At 41.0% G+C, this 24,015-nt stretch overlaps 1 protein-coding gene across 1 annotated transcript in view; it reads right to left on the bottom strand.

Moving 5' to 3' along the window:
* Positions 1 to 24,015, bottom strand: part of LOC141148076 (dynein axonemal heavy chain 11-like) — a 1,034,097-nt gene that overhangs the window by 70,738 nt on the left and 939,344 nt on the right. The window contains exons 82-84 of the mRNA XM_073635228.1: positions 12,320 to 12,562; positions 7,276 to 7,458; positions 4,052 to 4,167 (exon numbers count right to left, since the gene is read on the bottom strand). Coding sequence (XP_073491329.1) covers positions 4,052 to 4,167; positions 7,276 to 7,458; positions 12,320 to 12,562 — 542 coding nt within the window. The remainder of the gene's footprint in view (positions 1 to 4,051; positions 4,168 to 7,275; positions 7,459 to 12,319; positions 12,563 to 24,015) is intronic.

Below are 24,015 nucleotides of genomic sequence, written 5' to 3'. Positions count from 1 at the left end.
GCATTTGACAGGGTAGACTGGGGACTCATGATAAAAACATTGGAAGTAATGGGAGTAGGACAAAGACTGATCAAATGGATAAAAGTACTATATAACCACCCCCCTGCGTCTGTTAAGGTGAACGGGGTCTCTTCTTTACCATTTACAATGGAGAACAGAACTAGACAGGGGTGCCCTTTGTCACGCCTCTTATTTGTATTAACTGTGGAACCCCTGTTGGCTTCTGCCCGAAATAACCCAGATATCAGTGGGATTAAGATAGGGGCTGAGGAGCACAAACTCGTGGCGTTTGCCGATGATGTGCTCTTCTACATCACTAATCCAAGGATTACTATTCCAAATTTGCTGGAGATATTAAAAAAATATGGTGACATGTCAAACTTTAAAATCAATCTCAGCAAATCTGAAATCTTAAGTATAAATGTATCTAAACAGAAAGAAGCTAAACTTCTTAAAGAATTCAATTTTCCATGGAGAAAGGATATAAAATACCTAGGAGTTCATTTGACTAACTCTTTGAGGAAAATATACCTAATAAACTATATCCCTTTGTTAGATGAGATTAAGAAGGAAATTTAAAAAATATCAATGCGTCCTCTCTCTTGGATTGGGTGCATTAATACAGTAAAAATGGTGTTAGCTCCAAAAATTCTCTATAAGTTTCAGATGCTTCCAATTCCTCTCCCACAATCTTACATGAGAGCTTTAAGAGGGATAATAATGAACTTTGTCTGGTGTGGCAAAAAAACGCGAATAGCATTTACAGTACTGAGCAGGGGGAAAAAACAGGGTGGCTTAGCCATCCCGGATTTCAAAAAATATTACAACGCAGTGGCACTTTCACGGGTGATGGAATGGGCAAGGGAGGTTTCAGATAAGAGATGGGTCAATATTGAGAATAGTATGAGTAATACACAGCTGGGGCACATAATATGGAACCCTCCATCACACAGAACATTGGGTCCAAATACACTCAAGTTAACACGTAATACACTAAAAATCTGGGATAGGATTCACTTACAGAATAACTGGGACTACAATTCACCCTTGATATATTTGAAGGACAACAAATTTTTTGAACCGGGGATGAGGGTAGTGGGAGGGAATTGGATAAAAAAAGGAAATGCACAATTGAAAGATATAATTAAGAAGGGTAAAACACTTATCACGAATTAAGAATAGACACTGAATTAATGACGATTGATGCATGGCGGTACATCCAGCTCACTCATTTTGTCGAAAAACTCCCAAAGCCTATTACAAGCGAAGAAGACTATTGGCCGCTGGAGCAGCTCAGCACGAGAGAAAAATCAAAAAATAACATAGAGAGTGTAGATGATAGGACACGCACGCGACCTGCATGCTTTGGACCTCCATCCCTGCATTCAGTGTAGCCTATATATACAGTGCATTCGATGGTGTATAGTTTCTAATACACTTCATGCAGTGTACACAGTATATAATACAGTGTAGTGTGATGTTGTAAATATAAAAAAATGCATGTAATTTCAGAAAAAAAACATACAGCTTTCCTGTGGCATTAAAAAAAAACAAATTGCCACTTTTAAATTTTGGGTCTGTACTTACATTTTCATTTACATGATTTTTTTGTTTAAATCAGTATAATTTTCAAAACAATTACAGTACAGATAATCTTTAGTGCATTTTAGACAGATCCATTTTAAGATGTGGGATTCAATTATTCACTTTTGAAAATATTGTCTAAAACCACAGCGCAGGCAATGAGAAAGCAAGATAAATTCTAGATTATTTGAAAGTCATTATCTGCAATAAAAATAATGCTCATTTAAAATCAATTTCAGTAAAACATGTGTAACTAAACTGTGAGTACATGAAAAGAGACGAAAAGCAACTAACTGCAGTTAAATCTCTTTTTTAGCCAAAAAAATGAATCCATTGAATCTTTGAAGATATTGACACTACAGGCGGTTCCCGGGTTACAAACAAGATAGGGACTGTAGGCTTGTTCTTAAGTTGAATCTGTTTGTAAGTTGGAACAGGTACATTTTTTAAGTTTAGCTCCAGGCAAGCTTTTTGGATAACATAGGGAAGGGTTATCACCCCTGTAACATTTGTTTTGCTGTCTGTGCCCCTGTTCAGAAGATTTCATCTCACTTTCTGTCCCAATGACAATTGGATTTTGAAAATTTGGGGTTATTAAGGAAACAAGGATTGGTGATAAAACATCAGTAGAGACACCCTTTTCCCATATTAACTCTTACAAGAGAGAATTTCCCTTCCTAGGGGTAGATTTCCTCTCACTTCCTGTTGTCTCCCTCCGTTTGTAAGTAGGAGTCGTTTGTAAGTCACCGCCTGTATTAGGTTGATTTACTAAAAGCAAATAAACTGTTTACTTTGCAAAATAATTTGCCCCAGAGTTTAGTGAATGAGTTGAAGCTCTGCTGACTTCTATCATCCAATTGTGTAAGCAAAAATGCTGTTTTATATTTTCCATGCATGTGATTAGGTAATCTTTGCATAGCGCAACTTCACCACATTCACCAAACTCTGGGAAAATGCCCTTGCAAAGTGAATAGCCTATTTGCCTTTTAGTAAAGCAACCTCTATATCTGAGTTTCCATTACACTCCGATGTGCATAACATATCACCCTGGCTGTAATATGTTTATTTTAAACTATATTATTGTTGTTTAAACATCAAATCAGCAGAAATTTTAAATATATTTTATTAAAGTGGAGCTCCAGCCCCCCACCAAAAAATTAAAAGTCAACGGCTACAAATACTGTGGCCGCTGACTTCTAATTATAGGACACTTACCTGTCCAGGGATCCTGCGATGTTGGCACCCCAGACAATTTTTAATCGTCTCTCAGGTGCTTCCGCCGCCATTCCTCACAAGGGAAGCTTGCACGCTGCACTTTTTGAATGGCTCTGCGGTGGTGGAAGGAGAAGGGGGGCCGAACTTTAAGAGGACCTCGCCTTAGGTACCCGCTCCCCCTCCCCCTGAAAGGTGCCCAATGTGGCAGCTGGGGGAGGAAGCAAGCAAGCAGAGCTTCACCTTTTGGGTGGAGCTCTGCTTTAGGATAGAGAACCTATTAGGTAAACTTTTCTAAGGCTTTGAATTACAAGATAAGTTGTGTATAATTCATTGCTGTTGAAATTTTTTGAGAAAATGATGCATTCAATAGGAAAAAAAGTAATGTATACGCTGGAGTTCAAATATTGAATTTTATGCATTTAATGAACTAATGATGTTTTATGAAGAAAAGTTTCCATTCCCTTTCATATACAGGGATATTTCTGTTGTAGGACTAGGAGAGCATATTTTAGGGTCAGCTGTATGTGGTGGCAAGACTTGTGAACTTCAGTACTGACCTATTTATGGTAATTATTGCTTTAATTCCAGTCTCAAGTTGTTGTGCTTGTGCTGTGTCATTTGGCTCCCTGTATAACCTTAAAAACTGGCTGATTCTGCCTGGTTCTGCCTTCCCCCTGTAAACTGACCATGGTTTATCATGGCTGCTGAGCCCTGACACCGTGGTCAGTTTACATGCTTCCGTCATCCGCAGCCCTGCTCTGTCATTCTCTGTCCTCATATCCCCCCTCCCTCCCTGCCTGTCAGCTCGAGACACCGCCCGCCCCTCCCGTACTGCTGCTTTAAAAACTATAATCTATTCATCCCATCCCCTCTGTTATAAAATATATGTGTCCCAGTGTCTAATCTATATAAATAAGATGCCGATTTGTAGCTTATATCAGAGCGTCTCCTGGCGCTCACGTGACAGCCCGGATCTCTCTCCTCTCTCCTGGACCACATAGTTGCCATTATTTATTATGTATTTTATATACATGCTTGATCCACACATTTTTTTTTTTTTTTTTTTATTAGAGGTCTCTTATGCTGTTTGAGAGCATAGTGAATGCAAGTCAGACTAAGAAAAAGAAAATGCACATAACTTGATATTATATACATTTTCTGGTAATGTTTGCACTGATCAGAGTTGTCTTTTAGTGTACAACTTAGTTGATTACACTTTATTGGCCCTTTGGCTCTGTTGTCCCCAACTTACCACTGAGCCAAATTGTAGGTTGATGGGTATGCCAGCTTCGTCCACGTTTCAGGAACAGTATCGAAAAACAGAGCTGACTGTAGTTGCTCCATTTCGGAAGAGATTGCCAGTTCACCCTAACAAAAGAAAACATCAGCGAGCTATTTGCTTTTCAGATAGGAACTGTGATACGATGACATGATAAATGGTAAAGAGCGTTCTCTCTTTTTCCCAGAAATACACAGGGTGCCGAAAGTTGATGCCTGAACAATGCTCAACCCTCAGCTTTCAGCAGACACATAACTCATTTACTAAAAGGAATATTAAGCAGTAACAACACCTAGAGTATTTCAGATAAAGTGTCTTGTATGCTCAGGAGGAGTGCATAAATCAAAAGTGTTTTTCTGCATAATTATTTCTCAGCCCAGAAAGACTTCACGGTAGAACATTATCAGTAAAATGGCATTTCATTTGATGAACAAATTGGTCCTGCTTTCTTTGAAATATTCTTGAGACTGGGCCAATTGTTCGATTTTGAGAAAACAAAAACACAAATAGCTTAATGTGTAAAACACAAACTTGCTTTAAGATTGAATTAAATGTTTTGCTTATAACATGTTTGCTGTATTTTTTTAAAATGTCAATTAAAGGATAATTGCACTTTTTTATAACAAAAATGGAGTTGCACCCCTTTTCCTCATCAGATCTGTAAATTCAAGTACAGGTCTCTGATGAAGACAAATCACCCCTTCCTGGATAACCTGCCTAGTATATTCTCCAGTGTCATGGCATCCTTGGAAATTGTAATTTCTTGTGAATTTGCCGAGCTGGTCTTAGAGAAAAAAGCCATCATGGGCACATGAGCCAAACTAGAAAAGTGGTGGACTTTATTCAACATGGGAAGGTATTGAAAAGAAAAAATATGCCCAGCACATAACAGTGGGGAGATCTGCACAGTAGTTCAATTTTGTATATGTAGAGGTAATTTTGTCCTTAATAAGGTAGGTGTTAGTCCATACCTACATAAGTATATAACAAAAAGTTCAGGTGCCAGCCATCCCAAGAGCGTATCTGGAATACTCTGTGAGAAATGCAAAAGAGGGAAGGAGGGAGGCGCACCTAAGTGCAGTATTAAGTTAATGTTTAATTGCACAAAGTAATGCACTTACACATAAGAAGAGTTCAAGGGCACATGTTTGATATAAAACATGTTTAAAAAAGGATATCTAAAAACATATTGGCCTTAAACAGGAAGGACAAGGGAAAGGAAAAACACATGGATCTTCTACAGATATACTTTGTGGGATAGTTTACTTACTAATGATCTCAGAACCACCACCCCCAAGAAAAAGCTATGCGATATCCAGAATAATATATGACCATAAGAGTCAGCTGTAAGGAATAATGAATGATATCATGAGAAATGAAACACCAGAGAACATTGAGCATTACATGCACTATACATATTACAATATTGTGTGAATTTCAATCTCCTCGTTGATTCCCCCAGGGGTGAGAGTATTGAGGGCATAAATCCAGAACGTTTCTTGTTGGCAAAAATGTTTGTAAGGTTCTGCAGTGGGTAATTTATTGGGAATTGGCTCAATCACCCACACTTTTAGGCCTGCTGTGGATTGATGATGTTTAGTTAAAAAGTGTTTGGGGACACTATGCATGTCACAGCCTTGTTCAATGAAGCATCTGTGCTCACCAAAGCGGTTGCGTAGGGTACGGATAGTCCTCCCCACTTATAATAATCTACATGGACAGGTTAAGCAATAGACCACGTACTCACTAGAGCAATTATGGAATTCTTTCATTGTATATGTCCTGCCTTTAGCTGTGAAGCTTTTTTGACAATGCTCAACGAACTAACAAGTCAGGAGAGTTTTTTTCGGCATTGAAACACACCCACCAGAGGTATCAGGGGGATATAGTTTCTATGTATGGATTAGGATGGTTTCATTATACTCTGTGTAATTTTTCCTTTAATATTTTTGGCCTTACGGTATGATACTTTATGTTTAGGTGTAATGACATCCTTTAGAAAGGAATCCTCGCATAAGATAGACCAGTGTTTGGACAGCATACTTTCTTACTTTTACTTTTTTGTTGCTTCTGGTGGTGGTTCTGAGATCATTAGTAAGTAAACTATCCCATAGAGTATATCTGTAGAAGATCCATGTGTTTTTTCTTGCCCTTGTCCTTTCCGTTTAAGGCCAATATGTTTTTAGATATCCTCTTTTAAATATGTTTTATGTTTTATGTCAAACATGTACCCCCCCCTCTCCACCCCCCCCCCCCTTTTTCCCCTTCTTCCTTCTCCTTACCACCCGCCCCCCTTCCTCCCTCCATTTTTTTAATAATCATGCTGTTGTATCAGCTATTTTTAATGTTCATGCTCATTTATCAGTTATATATGCTATAAATATGGTTTTGAATCAGTTTTTATTAAGTTCTCCACATATTCATGGTCTGCTAGCCCTTCTAGTTCCACGGCCGCGGCCAGATTGTATTTAAGCTGCTTGTACACAGTAACTGTCAGGCCAGTAGAAGGAGCTGAGCTGTATGCTCCAAGTGCGTAGCCTTGCCTCCTGTCCTTCCTAAACTGAGGCCTGCCCACCGGGTGACGTCATTTCCCTCCATGCAGTCCACACTAGGCAGCCTGGATCCTCTTCACTTCCTGTCTTGGATTCAACATCCTGCACAGGCTCTGACATCTCTGAAACGCTGGGAAACCGGATAGCTGGCACCACTCGAGGAGGGCTTTTCAACCACAGATATGCCTTTGAACTCTTCTTATGTGTAAGTGCATTACTTTTTGCAATTAAACATTAATTTAATACTACACTTAGGTGAGCCTCCCTCCTTCCCTCTTTATTCAACATGGCTGGGCTTGGTACTTGAGAAGGCAAACAGAAGACACAGAGACCCCCCCCCCCATCCTTTTGCTTGGCTGTACTGCAATGGCTCCACCAGACACCAACTGCCTACAAGTGCTTCCACCTGTGATAAAATGATAGGCAGGTTTACTGCTTTGACCAATTGTGCCATTTTCCTGGTTTATGGTGGGAAATTAGAAGTTGTAACTGGGCACACTGAGCATTCACTGAACCCTAGGCTCCTGCCTAGATTGCCTGTTGGATCTAGGCCAGGGCAGGGGTGTTTTGATATTGTTTTTCAATTGTGCAGGTATTCTTTAGGTGGATCACTAATCTGAAAAAAAGCTAAAATCTGGTGATTACCTTAAGACCAAGATCAAGTTCCTTTAAAGAACGTCTGATCTCATAAAGTAGAAAGTTCATCCTCTCACACTCCTGGAAGCAGACAAGGATATATGGAGAGCGTTCTGTCGTCTTTGAGGTTATATCAGGTATGTTGTATGCCTCAGGAAGTTTATCTATAATATCATCCAAAAATGTCTTAACCTGAAAAAAAAGTTGTGTAGTTGAATATCGCAGTGCTGCCAATTTTGCCAATTTGTTTTCCTACAGGAATAGAAAATTTTCAATAAAATTTCAAATCAAGTAAATCAGTATCAAATGGCATATCTCATATCTGTCTTTGCCTTATCCCAGTTAACCGTGCTGATCTACAGTATGTGATATATGTTTAACCTTCCCTAAAAAACATTTTCATTTGCTTGTGTTTACAGACGCTGCTGCCGAAAAAAAAAAATTATTCTAAATAATTGAAAAGACCATAATCAGTGAACAATAACTGTACTCTAATCTCTTTGCAGGGTTATTCCCTCACTTTTATTCTGTCTCTATATCTTTAACCAAATATTATACCCTTAGTAAATTGGAACATATAATAGCTCAGGCACAGTAGGGGCTGGCAGGGGAAACCACAGTGCACAGCGGTAAATGCACAAAAGTGTTGGATGCCAGACACAGCCATAGTCCTAAGAGACAGTGAAGATTGCAGTTGCCACCTGCTGGACAGGTATTTTCCATTTCAAGGGTAGTACTAATTCACATTTCTCCCGTAGGAACAGGGTTGCTTTAAAGCAGACTAAACTTGCTTTAACAAAAAGTCATCATGAGATAGAAGTTTTTTTTTAGAAGACATGGAGAAAAATGTTTTTCTCTTGCTCCTGGTGACCTGTTTTTTTTTCTACACTGCATAGCATGTGTGTTGCACTGTGCAGTGTACAGTATCTCACAAAAGTGAGTACACCCCCCCCCCCATTTTTGTAAATATTAGATTATATCTTTTCATGTGACAACACTGTTGAAATTACACTTTGCTACAATGTAAAGTAATGAGTGTACAGCTTGTATAACAGTGTAAATTTTCTGTCCCCTCAAAATAACTCAACACACAGCCATTAATGTCTAAACTGCAGACAACAAAAGTGAGCAGACCCTTAAGTTAAAATGTCCAAATTGGGCCCAAAGTGTCAAAATGTTGTGTGGCCAGCATTATTTTTCAGCACTGCCTTAACCCTCTTGGCAATAGAGTTCACCAGAGCTTCACAAGTTGCCACTGGAGTCCTCTTCCAGTCCTCCATGACGACAACACAGAGCTGGTGGATGTTAGAGACCTTGCGCTCCTCCACCTTCCATTTGAGGATGCCCCACAGATGCTTAACAGGGTTTAGGTCTAGAGACATGCTTGGCCAGTCCATCACTTTTACCCTCAGCTTCTTTAGCAAGGCAGTGGTCGTCTTGGAGGTGTGTTTGGGGTCGTTATCATGTTGGAATACTGCCCTGCGGCCCAGTCTCCGAAGGGAGGGGATCATACTCTGCTTCAGTATGTCACAGTACATATTGGCATTCATGGTTCCCTCAATGAACTGTAGCTCTTTGTACTCCTCACCTGGTTACCACCACACACGCTTGACACCATCTGAACCAAATAAGTTTATCTTGGTCTCATCAGACCACAGGACATGGTTCGACTAATCCATGTCCTTAGACTGCTTGTCTTCAGCAAACTGTTTGCGGGCTTTCTTGTGCATCATCTTTAGAAGAGGCTTACTTCTGGGATGACAGCCATGCAGACCAATTTGATGCACTGTACGGCGTATAGTCTGAGCAATGACATGCTGAACCCCACCCCTTCAACCTCTGCAGAAATGCTGGCACCACTTATACGTCTATTATAAGACAACCTCTGGATATGATGCTGAGCATGTCCACTCAACCTCTTTGGTCGACCATGACGTGGCCTGTTCTGAGTGGAACCTGTCCTGTTAAACCACTGTATGGTCTTGGCCACCGTGCTGCAGCTCAGTTTCAGGGTCTTGGCAATCTTCTTATAGCCTAGGCCATCTTTATGTAGAGCAACGTTTCTTTTTTTCAGATCCTCAGAGAGTTCTTTGCCATGAGGTGCCATGTTCAACTTCCAGTGAAAAGTATGAGAGAGTGAGAGCAATAACACTAAATTTAACACACCTGCTCCCTATTCACACCTGAGACCTAACACTAACGAGTCACATTACACCGGGGAGGGAAAATGGCTAATTGGGCCCAATTTGGACATTTTCACTTAGGGATGTACTCACTTTTGTTGCCAGCAGTTTAGACATTAATGGCTATGTGTTGAGTTATTTTGAGGGGACAGCAAATTTACACTGTTATACAAGCTGTACACTCACTACTTTACATTGTAGCAAAGTGTCATTTCTTCAGTGTTGTCACATGAAAAGATATAATAAAATATTTACAAAAATGTGAGGGGTGTAGTCACTTTTGTGAGATACTGCACAGCCTGCCTCTATTCTAGGCATGCAGAAAACAGGTGCAGGTGACAATGTAACTCCTGCATGCATCTGTGGCTGCCCAATGGTTGAAGAGGAAAGCTGTGGGACCCAGAAGAATCGGCTACAAAGATGGTGGTGGCCAGGGGCGCAGTTGAGCCAGGGTTCTGAACCCGTCATCGCTGGAGGACGGCACAGAAGTAGATATGTGTGTGCGTGAATATTATGGCAAAAGCTCACCCCCACTAACAAGTTTACTTCCACTTTAAAGAAAAAAGACAGGTATACAACGTTATTGTGTCTATGCGGATTTTTTTAAACATTATATAGTGGTTTGTTTGTGCACACACACATAATTGTATTTTAATGGATAGATAGTACTGTAGAACAGCAACACTTATAATGAGTGGAAACTGTAGGGGTCAGCTGCAGGAATAGAAGAGGTTGGGACTCTGGGGAGGACAGATGAAGTAAACCTGGATGCGTATTAGTTTATTCTACCACTTGAATTCCCTGGTGGGATCAGTAAAAACTGTGAGCTTTTTATTTCTTACGTTTAACAGCATTCTTTGTCACTGATACAGAATATGAAGGTATTATAAATATATAAATAAAACTGAGTCTAAGTATAGTCAATTTAGTACACTGACTGAGGAATTTGCAAAGGGAACACATAGCATAAAGAATCATGTAAACAGGTTAATGAATTCTTCCACAGGAAAGACGTCCATCCTTAGATCATAACCATTCTCCTCATTAAACTCTCCAATTTAATGACTTGTCTTTGATAAATAAGGGTTTGAGATGATGTTATCCTTTGGGAGATTTATTATTCAGACATTCAAGTTTTACTGGCGTAATATTTGGTGTAGTTTAAAATGACTTGTAGGGATTTTTTTTTAACATTTAAAACTAGAAGTGGACCCCTGGTTCAGACCTGCATGCAGGACAAGAGGTTCCACTCCGTTTTCAATTGACAGAATGCTGCCAGTAACTATTATCATGTTTTCTGTTAATAACAAGTCATCTGTAACAAAAACATTTTAAAATATAGAGAATGTGTGCTGTATTGATCAAGATGAAAATGAAGGGCACCTTGAATTATTAAAGAATACATTACCTGTCAAAGAGCATTGCTTGAATCCAGCTATTCTAAACTGGCATCTATTAGGTTTGTGCACTTCAGAGGAAAGGAAACATGCAGGACAAAGCAACAGGCTCATTTTAATGCCCAGCTGCACATACCTACCTCTCCTTCACTCCACCATAATTCCATTCAGCTATTAGCAGTGAAAGAAGAACCGTTAGCTAGTCAGACCTTACACAGGACCGAGGACTCTCTCTGAACCTCTCCTTACCCAATGTGACAGCAGTGAGCCAATAAGTGACCTCTGGGCTGAGCTTTGTAATTTTTCTAGGGGTGCGATCAAGAATCAAGAGTTTTCTGCTGAGGCTAGGGGGGCTTTGGAAACCAAACTACCATATGGAAGAAAACTGAGACCCCCACTGCACGACATCCAATATGCAGAAACACAAAATGTGTAGAAGCTAGTCCCACCAAAATGTTGAACTTTATTGGCACTCAAGATACTAGAATAAAATGTTTCATTCTTTATCTTTATTTACAAATCATGATAAAAATATATACCCATAAAAAAAAGACATCTCCAGTGCCTCAAATATGAGGACCTGGTCATAAAATATACCCCAATGGGATCAGGACAAGATCACCAAATTAATGATACAATAAAACTGAGTGAATAAGAGTGTAAGGTCCAAAATTCACATGTCAACGCATTTCGCATATGGTGTAGCTTCCTCAGGACCGTATATTATGGGGTATCATTCTACAACCAACCTAATACGAAAACATAACTCATTTCATCTTTGCCATATTCTAAGTGAAATGATCGCACATTTTGGTGAAATGATTATACGGTCCTGTAGAAGCTACTTTAAATGCAAAACACATTGATCTGTGGATTCGAACCCTACACTCTAACTCACCCTGCTTGGGTTTATTGTATCTTACATAGGTGATCTTGTCCTGATCCCATTGGGGTATATTTTATGACAGGTCCTCATATTTGAGACACTGGGGATGTCTTATTTTATGGGTGTATATGCACAATAATTCTATTATGATTTGTAAAAAAAAAAAAAGTAAACGCTGTTTTCTTGCAACCTGACTTTATTAGCCTGATTTTTTTCTGTATAAGAACCAACACATATTCTTAAAAATAAATAAATAAATAGTATGGTAACTAATGTAAGTACCAAACGGATGGAAACGTAAGTGCTGTTTTTTAAATGGGCTTTGGGAGGTAGAAACCCAGAGGTCTTTCAATTTTTTGGAAATCCCTTTAATTTAATGTTTGTGTTATCCTAGCACTGAGGCATAATTACAGTACAGGAATAAGCTAAATCACCCTAATAGCAGTGAAAATTGCTCTCACAACAAATATTACAGATGTAAGTTGGAATAAAATATCATGTCATATGTAAAGATCAAGTACACTGAAACCTGGCACTGCAGGGAACATGCACAGAATACAATGTTGTACAAGCTTCATCTGACTAACCTTTTCCTCCTCTGTCTGAGGCGCTCCTTCTCTGCTTATAGAATCTCGTGACTGCAATTCTAACAAGGTGCGGAATAGATTGTCTGAAGTCACAGTCAAGAATTCAATCTCTGCGTTGGGGTGGAGGCCATAATGGATGGGGCTCTCAGGTGGCAACATCTCATCAATGTATCTATGGTAGCCTTCATAATCAAGGTTAGAGGGTATCACAAATCCAGGCGCCAAGGCAAGCTTCCTATCAAACTACAGCAAAAAAAAAAGAATATGTTGGTTATAATCATCATGACAAGAAATATATTTCACAATGAATCTCTTGGGATGGGATTGGTAGATATTTCAGCTAAATGACCATCAATGACATTATTTCAGGAGAATCAGCCAAGCTGTTGTGGCAGAAACCTTGTACTAACACATCCACTTTTTCCAAATCTTTTATTTTTCTTGTTTGTTTTTCTCCCCCTCCCTTCCCCCTCTCCCTGTATACCAGGCACCCTTAGATTTGTGCTATAAAGAAGTTTCATTGAATATGACAGAAAACAGAAATAATCCTTCTTGGCGGGTGGCTACAGATCTAGGTTTCCTGCGCTTTCACCAGCGGGAACTCCGTCCTTAATTCTCTTGTCCCTGCAATTCTTTTCAGTCATTGTTCCAAGAGATCAAGAGAATGTCTGGCTCAATACATGCTGCTTCTACTGCTCTGTGCAGCAAGTTTGACTAACTTACAGCGTGAATAATATTGAGGGTCAAGTATTTTAAGGCTTAAAATATGAGTCTGGAATGATATCATGCAACACAAGGGGCCAGTTGATGTGTCGCTCTAAATCTCATCAAGAGATAAAATGGCTGTAGAATGGTGATGCTCAGCTGCAGGGTATTGTACATTTTCTGTTCATAGTGTAAGCAATTATGCTTTAAGAGCATATTCAAAGATTAGCTTTAAAACATTTTCATGCATTTTCTTCTGATGTTCAGACTGGGACCTGAGCTCTGGACATGATTGCAATGCACTGTACATTGCTCAATACCAAATGTCTAAGGCCCCATGTTACATTAAAGCGTATCTAATCCCAAAATAAAAATGTACGAAAAATGTTGTAGTTTACAAGACGTTAAATTAGGTGGGTGCAATATTTCTCCTTTTCTGGCACTTTTCCTTTATTTTCACCTGGTCCTAGACTAGTGTGACTATGCTTGGTCACTCCATTGTATCTATGGAAGGAGCCCTGGTTGTCACACTAGGCTGCTTTCCTGATTGGAACTACAAGCATATCTCCTTTACATCACCATTACATGGAGGTGGGGTAACTAGTAGTACATAAGGAAGATAGCATACTTTGTCACTTCCTGTGAGCTGTATTAAAATCACAAAGACACTGCACCTATGGGAAAATCAACAGGCATTTTCTGCACTCGCAGAAAAACGGTCTAATGTCCCGTGCACACGGTCGGATTTTCCGATGGAAAATGTCCGATCGGAGCGTGTTGTCGGAAATTCTGACCGTGTGTGGGCTCCATCGGACATTTTCCATCGGATTTTCCGACACACAAAGTTTGAGAGCAGGCTATAAAATTTTCCGACAACAAAATCGCCTCAATTCCGAACGTGTGTGTGGCCTGTTCCGACGCACAAAGTGCCACGCATGCTCAGAAGAAATTCCGACACGGAACAGCTCGGTCTAGTAAAATTAGCGTTCGCAATGGATACAGCACTTTCGTCACGCTGCAATGTTAAAAATGGTTTAATACAGCGCACTCTCTTCTTCTTTATATTGTGAGAAGAATTAACCTCCCTGGCGGTATGATTATTTCGGATTTTAGGTGCTGAAAGCGGTACCATTATTTTGCATGGAAATTTGGCGTTTTATATTGTAGGTCTGTAAATCTTAACAATAACACACTTAAATCTGTCCAAGCAAGAGTCTAGTAGATATCCCGGGTATGATAAAGTTTGAAACACAAAAACATAAATTATAATATAATAAATAAAAATAAATAATTAAAAAAAAAAAAAAAATAGTAATAAAATAAATTTCCCCACAATTCACTATCGCTCAATTCTGCAAGTGTTCTAATTTACTATCGCTGTTTTCTAGCTGGTCTAAAGCCACTTTTGACGTAAAGGGACACTTTTTGGTTGCTATGGACAATCTCCAGTTTCCAGGCAGAAAGAACAGTATATATCATATAAAACTGCATGCAGGGCATGGGCCAAAGCACTGGGGACAAAAGGGATGTGAAATCATTTCATACAGTACTGTAATCTGTAAGATTACAGTACTGTATGTGTTATGATTTTTACTTTTTTTTTAATTTGCCGCCAGGCTCCGCCCCCGTGCATCGCGCCGCTCGCAGGGAACGGAGCCTGGCACGGAGAGGCTTCGGAGGAGGACGGAGCCCTCGGACACTGCGGGTGACATCGCAGGATCCCGGGGACAAGGTAAGTAACGCCGCCCCAGGATCCTGCAATGCGATCCCGAGTGTGGCTCGGGGTTACCGCTAATGGTACTGAATTTTAACCCCGAGCCACACTCGGGAAAACCGCCAGGGAGGTTAAGTAGTTTTGCTGCTCATATTCACACACACTTCTCACAAACTTCTTTCTTTTTTTTTTTTTTTTTTATTGGGATTACCTGAATATCTTGTTATTTGTCACATCTGACATAACTAAGTTTTTTTTGTTTTTTTTTATTTAAAGCCATTTTTTTTTTCGATTTTATGTTTGTATTTTTTCAAAGGCTGATCTTTGTTTAATGTTATTTTTAGTTTTACTCCAGAATATTTTTGTGTGTGTTTTGTGTCTCAAGTTACCACAACACCATTGATATCTTGTATTATTTAATCTCAAGGAGATTGTTTGGTGTTGGTGTCCCTTGTTAATTTCACATTGTATTTTTGAAATGTACCTGAATCCTCACCAACAAACTGTCCTTTTTGAAGTAAAACACACATAGGCAAGTATAATTCAAACCAAAATTCCTTTATTAAGGGCTCAGAACCAAACAAAGAGGGAGGCAACGCTGGATAAACAGGAGAAATTAGCGAAGCCTTGGACCCCCAGGGCAGACATCAATTCTTGAACATCAAAACTGGTGGCCTGAGGAGTCCATATGTAAGGAAGTGCAGTCTGGTCCAGAAGTCCCAGAGATCCGGAAAGCAGCAGATGACATCTGTGTCCCCAGGCTGTGGTACCACAAGAGGCTGCATCTTTTGCCAGACCAGACTGGATCCAGGGTCATCACTTTCTGGTCTTCCTTCCACGCTTCCTTCCACGCTGTGGCCCTGCTGTTTGAGATGTCGCAGGAGGAGGAGTAGGACCTGGAGGAGGAGGAGGACTAGGAGGACCTGGAGGAGAAGGAGGAGGACCTGCAGGAGGAGGAGGAGGACCATGTGTGAGTTCACAAAGGTGGGTATCAGATGTTATTTGGGCCCTCAACCCCTTATTAAGAGCCTCCAACATTAAGGACTCACACATGAGTTGTTGGCCCTCCTCCATCCTCTGCATTTTATAGGCAATGATGGCAGCGAAGTCATCCTCCACAGTGTGTGGTGCTCCCAGGGCCTCTGTAGCCTTCCAAAAGAGGCCTATGGCAGCCTCCTCTATGGCACTCCTCCTCCTGCCACTTTCTCTTTCCAGGTGTAGGGGAGGGACCTGCAGATCAGCCAGCCTGCTCTGCCCGGCCACCTCCTGGCTGAGACTTCCCTGTGTATGAAAAAGGGACATGGTTTTAGTTTTTGCATCATCAATCACAATCATAAATTAGTACTGCAAACTAACATCTAGTTAACATCATTGATTGGACAAGCAGAAATATTTAGAGGAATGCTATACCTGGCTCAAGCTGGGCTCCTCCACATGTTGCTGCCTGGAATGCCCAGGTTGGGCGTCAGAAGCCTCAGCTGGAGAGGAAGGAAGCGTGGAAGAAAGACTGGAGAGTGATGACCCGGGTTCAGTCTGGCCTGCCAGAAAATGCAGCCTGTCATAGTACCACATCCTGGGGACATAGATGTCATCTGCTGCTCCGGATCTCTGCGAATCCTGGACTTTCTGGTGCTCCCTTACATATGTGCTCCTCAGGCCACCAAATAAGATCTTCAAATATGTGATGTCTGCCGTGGGGATCACCTGCTTCACAATTTCCAACAATTGATCCAGCGCTGCCTTCCTCTTTGTTTGGTTCCTATAATGTGGGTGGTTGATCTCCCACAGACAAGGCAGCTCCCTGAACATGTCAATGAATATTGCCATGAAGTCACTATCTTGAAAGATATCCATTTTCACTGCAAGACACAACACAAGACAAACCCTAATATCAGGCCAAACTCTCCTAATCTTGTTACAATATAGGCCTCAATGTAGAAGCAGTATAGGCACAAGTATGTCTCTTACCTTCGTTCTTACGATCGGCACCTCCAATGCTCCTTCCTCCGCTCACAGATCGTACGTAATACACACGTGTGGTACGCTTTATACACACTGCGCATGCGTGTAACTCCGCCCGCCCCTGACGTTCTTTCTAGTCTATTCCCCGCCCCTTTTCATTCTACGCAGTGGGGGAAGAGCACATGGCGGATACACAGCAGGTGCGTGCTAATTACAGGAATGAGGAGGAGGAGGAGGAAAGCCCGGATCCGGACACGTCCCGATCCAGAAGGAGATTTTAGGCTACAAATATGTCCTTTGGGGAGATGTTGGAGATGGTGGACATCCTGAAGAAGGCCGACTATGATGGAAAGTATGGGCCTTACCCCAACCCCAATATCAGAAAGGCCAAGATCATTGCGAAAGTGGTCAAAAGTCTGCACCAGAATTTCGGGGTACGACGATCGAAAGATCAGCTCAGGAAGCGGTGGTCGGACCTGAAATTAAGAGAGCCCGAGCAGTACCGAAAGATCCGGAGAGTGCTGCAAAAAAGTAAGTAGTTGTGCTGTGTTCCTATTCTTTTTGTCTTTCTTACGTTCGTGCTGCTCCATATGCTTTTCTGAATTGTTGTACAGTTTAAAATGGCAACTTTAATGTTCATGGGCCCATTATTCGTTCGTATCAAACATTTTTCTTTCGGCCTCTAAAACACCATTGTTTAGGCCATATGCATTTTCCTACATTTTTTAGGGCCTACTTGTCTGAAAAATATTTGGTTGTGTAGATGAGTTTGTTACTAGAATGAAATGCAAACTAAATTCTGTGTATGGAGAGGACACTCAGCAGCTGTTTACACATCTGGACGCTGGAGCACTAGTGTGGGACACAAGAACACCCTTTTTATTAGGGGGCCCACACAGGTGCTCCAGTGTATACTGTAGGGGTGTCTCCATCTTTGAAGCTTGTACAAGACAGGTAAAGTATTGCAGCTTGACAAAGGACAATAAAAATGCTACATCTTGGAACTCTGCCCAAATAGACAATTGTACCCCACTTCCAAGCAATGTTTCATCTTTATATTTCGGCCATCAAATATCTGTGTGCTAATTATACCATTTTTGTTTTACATAGGGGAGAAAAGACTCGGAGGACACCCCTCATCTGAGGAGACCACAGACCCCCCACCTCTGGAAGAAGGGGAAATACCCCCAACCCAAGAAGTGCAGGCGGAAGAAGACGTGGTGGAACTAGTCACCACAACAGGTGAGTGTCTGCGACCGCAGGCTCAGGTAAGAGATGGATGCCGGCATATTTTTGATACCTGTTTTTGTTTGGTTTCTCTCTTTTTAGGTGATCGTGATGTTGTTGGTCGAGATCCTTTCACATCAGAAAGTGCCCAGATCCTGATCGGGGAGATCATGGGGTGTAATTTAGAATTGGAAAACCTCAAGAAAAACATCAATGATGTTATTCAAAAAAAATAATAACATCATTGATGTTTTGGGGCGAATTTAAAATCACTTTCTTTTTTGTGTGCTACAATCTGAAAAATTTTTTAGCGATGTTTCGAAAAGCCAAATTTGGAGGATGCACACAGTTTGCCAACATGTGCTATCTGCCATCACAGGAGATCAATGGACGTGTTTTGGGGGTGCAACCCCTTCCTCAATAATAAAGTAGCGGTGAGGAAGGGGTTGCTCCCCCAAAACACGTCCCTTGATCCCCCGTGATGGCAGCTAGCACATGTGTACATTCGTAAATTGGTGTGCATCTTCCAAATTTGGCTTTTCAAGGGGTGACTTCACCCCATCTGAACACAATATCAAACACAGTTCCTAAATACTCATGTCTGATATTGCCTTCAAGTTTTACCATATGTGAACTTTGTAAGTTCAATTTTTTTGTCTTTCTTGTTGGTTTTACACATGCCTGTTTTATCGTAAATGGACATTTCTATTTTTGATAATGCCATCCCAAAAATTGTTATACAACAAACATGTTGGTTTGTTTTAAAAACCTTTTCTAAATGCACATGTGATTGTGCAGGTATTAAAAAGTTTGTTAATCAAGAATGTGTGGATTATTGTCTCAACGCTACAACACTTTTGTGGTGATGTAATTGCTGTTTTCTGTGAAAATGGGGGTTATTTCCTAAGGGCAAATCCTCTTTGCACTACAAGTGCAGTTTCAGTGCAGTTTCAAGTGCACTGGGAGTGCAAAGTGTCTACGCCTTTAGTAAATAACACCCAACAGTGCTTTGTATAAGGTTACACAATCACGCCATTTTCAGGACTCCCCACATTGCTGTCAGGGTCAGCTAAAACAAACACAAGCAGTAAATGTCACCAAAGATTAGCTTGTTTTTTTTTTTATTTATTTATTTGTGAAGCATTTATTTGATAAATGCTTCACAAATTGTCTGGCATATTGATGGCCCCCCACCCGCAAAGAACTCAAGGTATCTTAACTGGACATCACGGGCACTCAGGGAGGGCAAGCCAGGACGGCCACTTTCAAGCACCGTCAGGGTTGTATCATGTAGAATTCCGGCCTCAGGCCCAACTGAGCCAGCATAGTTGGCAGAATGTTGGCGTAAAAAGTTATGTAGAACACAGCACGCCAGGATTATATAATTCAGTTTATACTGCGCCATATGGATGGGTGTCAGAAATAGGCGGAACCGGCTGGCCATGATTCCAAATGTGTTCTCCACCACTCTTCTGGCTCTGGCCAGCCGGTAATTAAAAACCCTCTGTTCCGGGGTGAGGGTCCTCATCGGGAATGGCCACATAAGATGGTCCCCCAGCGCAAATGCTTCATCCGCAACAAAGACGAATGGGAGTCCTTCCACATTGTCCTCTGGAGGTGGCAAGTACAAGCTGCCATTCTGGAGATGCCTGTAGAACTGCGTCTGGGCGATGACTCCACCATCGGACATCTGGCCATTCTTCCCCACGTCCACATACAAGAAGTCGTAATTAGCCGACACCACCGCCAACATCACAATACTATTGAACCCTTTATAGTTGAAATAGTACGACCCCGAGTTGGGTGGTGGGACGATGTGGACGTGTTTCCCATCAATTGCCCCTCTGCAGTTAGGAAAGTCCCACCGCTGGGCAAAGTGGGAGGCCACAGTCTGCCATTCCTGTGGCGTGGAAGGAAACTGTTGAGGAAAACAAAAATAAATTAGTATTTTTGCACATAAACATGGCAAGCAGATTAGACACAAACATTCTTGGCCAACCTCCAGATAGCATTTAGTAAGGGGAATTGAACAACACCAAAGTATAAGGTACACCTATCATATTCCCCCTCCCCCCCCTCTCATGGGCCATTTCTAACATTATAGGGGGGTGAATCTTGGACAGGTAACCCTCTTCACTTCATTGAGAGATGAATGCCTAAATACAGGGTATGACTTGGAACAGCCCTTCCTTAGTTACACTATTGGCAGCCCACTGGACAGGTAAGAAGTGTCATAATACAAAGATATAAATACACACTGTACACATTTGAGCACATTTGGACATTCTGCTATTACCTATCAAGATAATAATAGGATACAAAAACTTTAAACAGTACCATTTGAAAGTATACAGGCAGGCCCTTGCACTACATGCTTTGGGGAATTCATCCATACATCTGAGCACTAAAGAGATGGATATAGTGTGTATGGGTTTGGCAAAGTCAGCAGATAGATGATTGAGGATAGATAGAGAATTGGTATCAGCTGACTTAGCAGTTGGGGGGAGGGAGGGTTACTAAAAATGATTTGGGGACACCACAAAAAAAAAGCCTCTGCCACTCTGCCTGAATTTAAAGCACTAATCACATTTCTAATCACATTTAGGGGGTGTTTGGGGTAAAGCACTACTATGGAGCTGACAAAATACATTGTTAAGTGACTACATGAGGTGAATATAGGGCAGGAGAGCATGCTGGGGAGGTTAGTGAAGGCAAATATGTATGAAGGACTAAAAAAAAAATTACATAAAAATCCAGCATGCATGAGGACAAAGGGGACATTCACAGCATATTATAATCATGGTAATTAGGGAATGAGGAAAGAAATACAATATATTATCAAACATTCAATACAATAAAATGTGATATTAAAGGATAAAAATCTTACCTTCATATACTCCTTCTGCAGGACCTGGATGATGGCAGAACAGGTCTCTGGGATAATGATACCCAGAGCCTGGGGGGAGATGCCTGTTGAGAACTTCAATTCCTGCAGGCTTCTCCCTGTCGCCAAGTACCGCAGGGTAGCGACGAGCCTCTGCTCCGGAGTGATGGCTTGCCTCATGCAGGTATCCTGCCTGCTGATATAGGGGGTCAGCGAAGCCAACAAATGGTGAAATACGGGGTCCGTCATCCTGAGAAAGTTCCTGAAATCATCAGGATTATTCTCACGGATCTCACGGAGCAAAGGCATATGAGAGAACTTTTCACGCTGAAGCAACCAATTCTTGGTCCATGAACTCCTCCCCACCCTGTTCATGGACTGGATTTGTGTCAAGGTCAGGACCCCAACACCAAGCCCCCGCACAGCACGAACTCTACGAGGAGTACGTATACGCAACATGACTAGAAAACGGTCGGCTGCTCAGAACGAAGTAACAGAACGCACTGAAGAACAGCAAGGCCTGTGAAGAGCGACCTGAAAAACAGTAACGAACGAACAAGAACACAATGACTATAAGTCGCGCAGAACTTGCTTGCACGCACTGAAGAGCAGATACAAACCCACAAGCACAAACTGAACAGCAGAAAATGATCTGAAAACCACGAGTCTGAAAAAGCGCGAATCGTCTCTCACCAAACTTTTACTAACACGAGATTAGCAAAAGGAGCCCAAAGGGTGACCGCGTTGTTGGCGATCGGAAATTCCGACAACTTTGTGTGACCGCGTGTACGCAAAACAAGTTTGAGCCAACATCCGTCAGAAAAAATCCTAGGATTTTGTTGTCGGAATGTCCGAACAAAGTCCGACCGTGTGTACGGGGCATTAGTAAAAAAACAAAACAACGCAGCCACCACATCTAAGGACTAATAAACTGCAATATACTCGATTTTTGTTCTTGTTTTTTTATTTTTTTATTTATATAGAGTAGGGGATAGCTAAAGCTTCTATCAGGTTTTTATTGCTGTGTGTGCCTCTGATGTAATAAAACTTCACCATGACAGGTGATGAGGAGAAATCTGGCCACTAGGAGCAAGACAGTAATAAAAATCTGGCAGGTTTGTTTTCGTGTATTTCATTGCTGTATGTGTCTCAATGAAGATACTTCCCCTCACTTCCTCTCAAGGTGCCACAGCAGGTAGCAAAGGGATGACCACTACAGCAGAGTTGGAAAATAATCGGAACATCGTTTATATCATTGGTTAGATCAGGGCTTGACAAATTTGCTTTGAACCTAGAAGCCAGCTAAAAAAGTTAGGAGCCATTTTTCTTTTAGCTAACAAAGCTTACAGGTGCAACATGTAACATATTCCCGAAAGTGAACCTATCATTTAAACCGTTCACAGCCAAAGCAGTTTTTTGCACACTATTAAAAAATCATTTTAGGTCTGAAGATTATATACAAACCCCAAACATTATATATTTCTGAAAGCACACACCCTAGAGAATAAAATAGTGGTATTTCCATTTTTTTATGTCACACGATATTACAGCAAAGGAAAAAGGCAAAAATTTCAGTAAAAAACACATTAAAAGTAAATTTTAGAGTGAACAAAAACGCAATAAATTATCCAATTTTTTGGTAAAATATAAAAAGCCAAGATTGCACCAAGTAAATAGATACCCAACATGTCAAACCTTAAATCTGCATGCACCTGTGAAATAGCACCAAACTTCAGTACCCTATATTTTCCATAAGCGACGCTTTAAAAGCCCCCTATAGATCATCAGTTTAGTGTTACGAAGGAGGTCTGGTGCTAGCATTATTGCTCTTATTCCGGCCTTGAAGGCCGGGGAAACTGTCAATGGGTCAACAAGAAGGGGAAAAGAGCGAATGTGTGTCCGTTCTCCTCCCTCCCCCTCTAACCAGCGGCACCTGCTATGCTGGTCCCAGGCCCTCAGATGGGTAAGCGGAGCCCAGGATGCATAGCGGGGGGGGGGGGTGGCATGTGTGGGGTGTGTGTGCCAGGATGAAATTTCTTGACCTGGCGCCTGGGGTTTGTCAAGCCCAGGCTTAGATTACACTATGTTTTTAGGATATAAAGCAGGTTCCTTCCTTTTCTAGGGAACTTTTTTTTATTTCCTAAATATAGTTTTAAATCTGTTTAGAATGTATAAACTTTCAGAAAAGATGGGTATTATGTACTGTATGACCATTCTCAAAATGATTTTACTCTTCTAGGGTATTTTCCCAAACTGGGCACCAGAGTGTTCAGTTTCAAACCTCCACACTATTTCCTACCACAGGAAAAGAAACATTTAGGGAATACTCACAAGAGACATTCCAGCATAGGCGATGGTTGGAAGCAGCACATTTTAAGTTCTCTGAACTTTTCTTTCAACAAGTTAAAAAGCCCCTGTTCATGAAAATGATTGCTTTCCACGTTGCATCATTTCTGCCATCCATTGTGTAACCAAATAAGCCTCGCTCCTCACCTGATTGTTGCATTAGCCATTAGGTCAGTGTGGCAGTCGGCCAAATTTGGGCAGCCTTATACGTAACCTGACTGTTGTTAATATAAAATTGGTAATATAATCGTTGCCTAAGACTTGACTTGCAAAGACAGACCACCCATCATCATCAACAAAGACATGGTGTGGAGTGTACCTGTGAAGTACAACAGATAGCTGATAGCGGTATAAATAGGATCCACAGCACTGTTGTTTCCAACTATATAATTGGTCTTAATATTGATTTTTAATTATGCTGTACAAACTGTTCTGCTAAATAGAATTATTAGGTTAGCACTAAGCAGTAGAGCACAGCTTTCTTAAATCAGATGATATTTACAGTTCTTGATGTCTGTCAGTAGTAAGTGGATCTAAGCAAATCATTCCTTTATGCCACAGTCAGTAGCAAACTGATCATCCAGAACTGCTGGTTTATTGCACAGGTACAAGCAAAAATCGCAGAGCCACTTGTATCCTACTTTGTACATGGTTATTTCAGGTTTTCTGGTCATTAGCCAACACATCTGTAAGCTATGCCCACTTGTTTTTAGTTTTGTACTGGAAATAATGACATATACAGTACATACATACCTTCAATTAAAAAAAAAAGAAGAAAGCTAGCTCTATGCAGAAAAGTAATAATAAAAAGACCCCCAGTGAAGGAGGATCTAATACTTATTTTTTTCTAGGGGTTGG

The sequence above is a fragment of the Aquarana catesbeiana genome, linkage group LG06 (assembly GCF_042186555.1).
Source record: "Aquarana catesbeiana isolate 2022-GZ linkage group LG06, ASM4218655v1, whole genome shotgun sequence".
NCBI lineage: Eukaryota > Metazoa > Chordata > Amphibia > Anura > Ranidae > Aquarana > Aquarana catesbeiana.
This window is presented reverse-complemented; position numbering and strand designations above follow the sequence as displayed.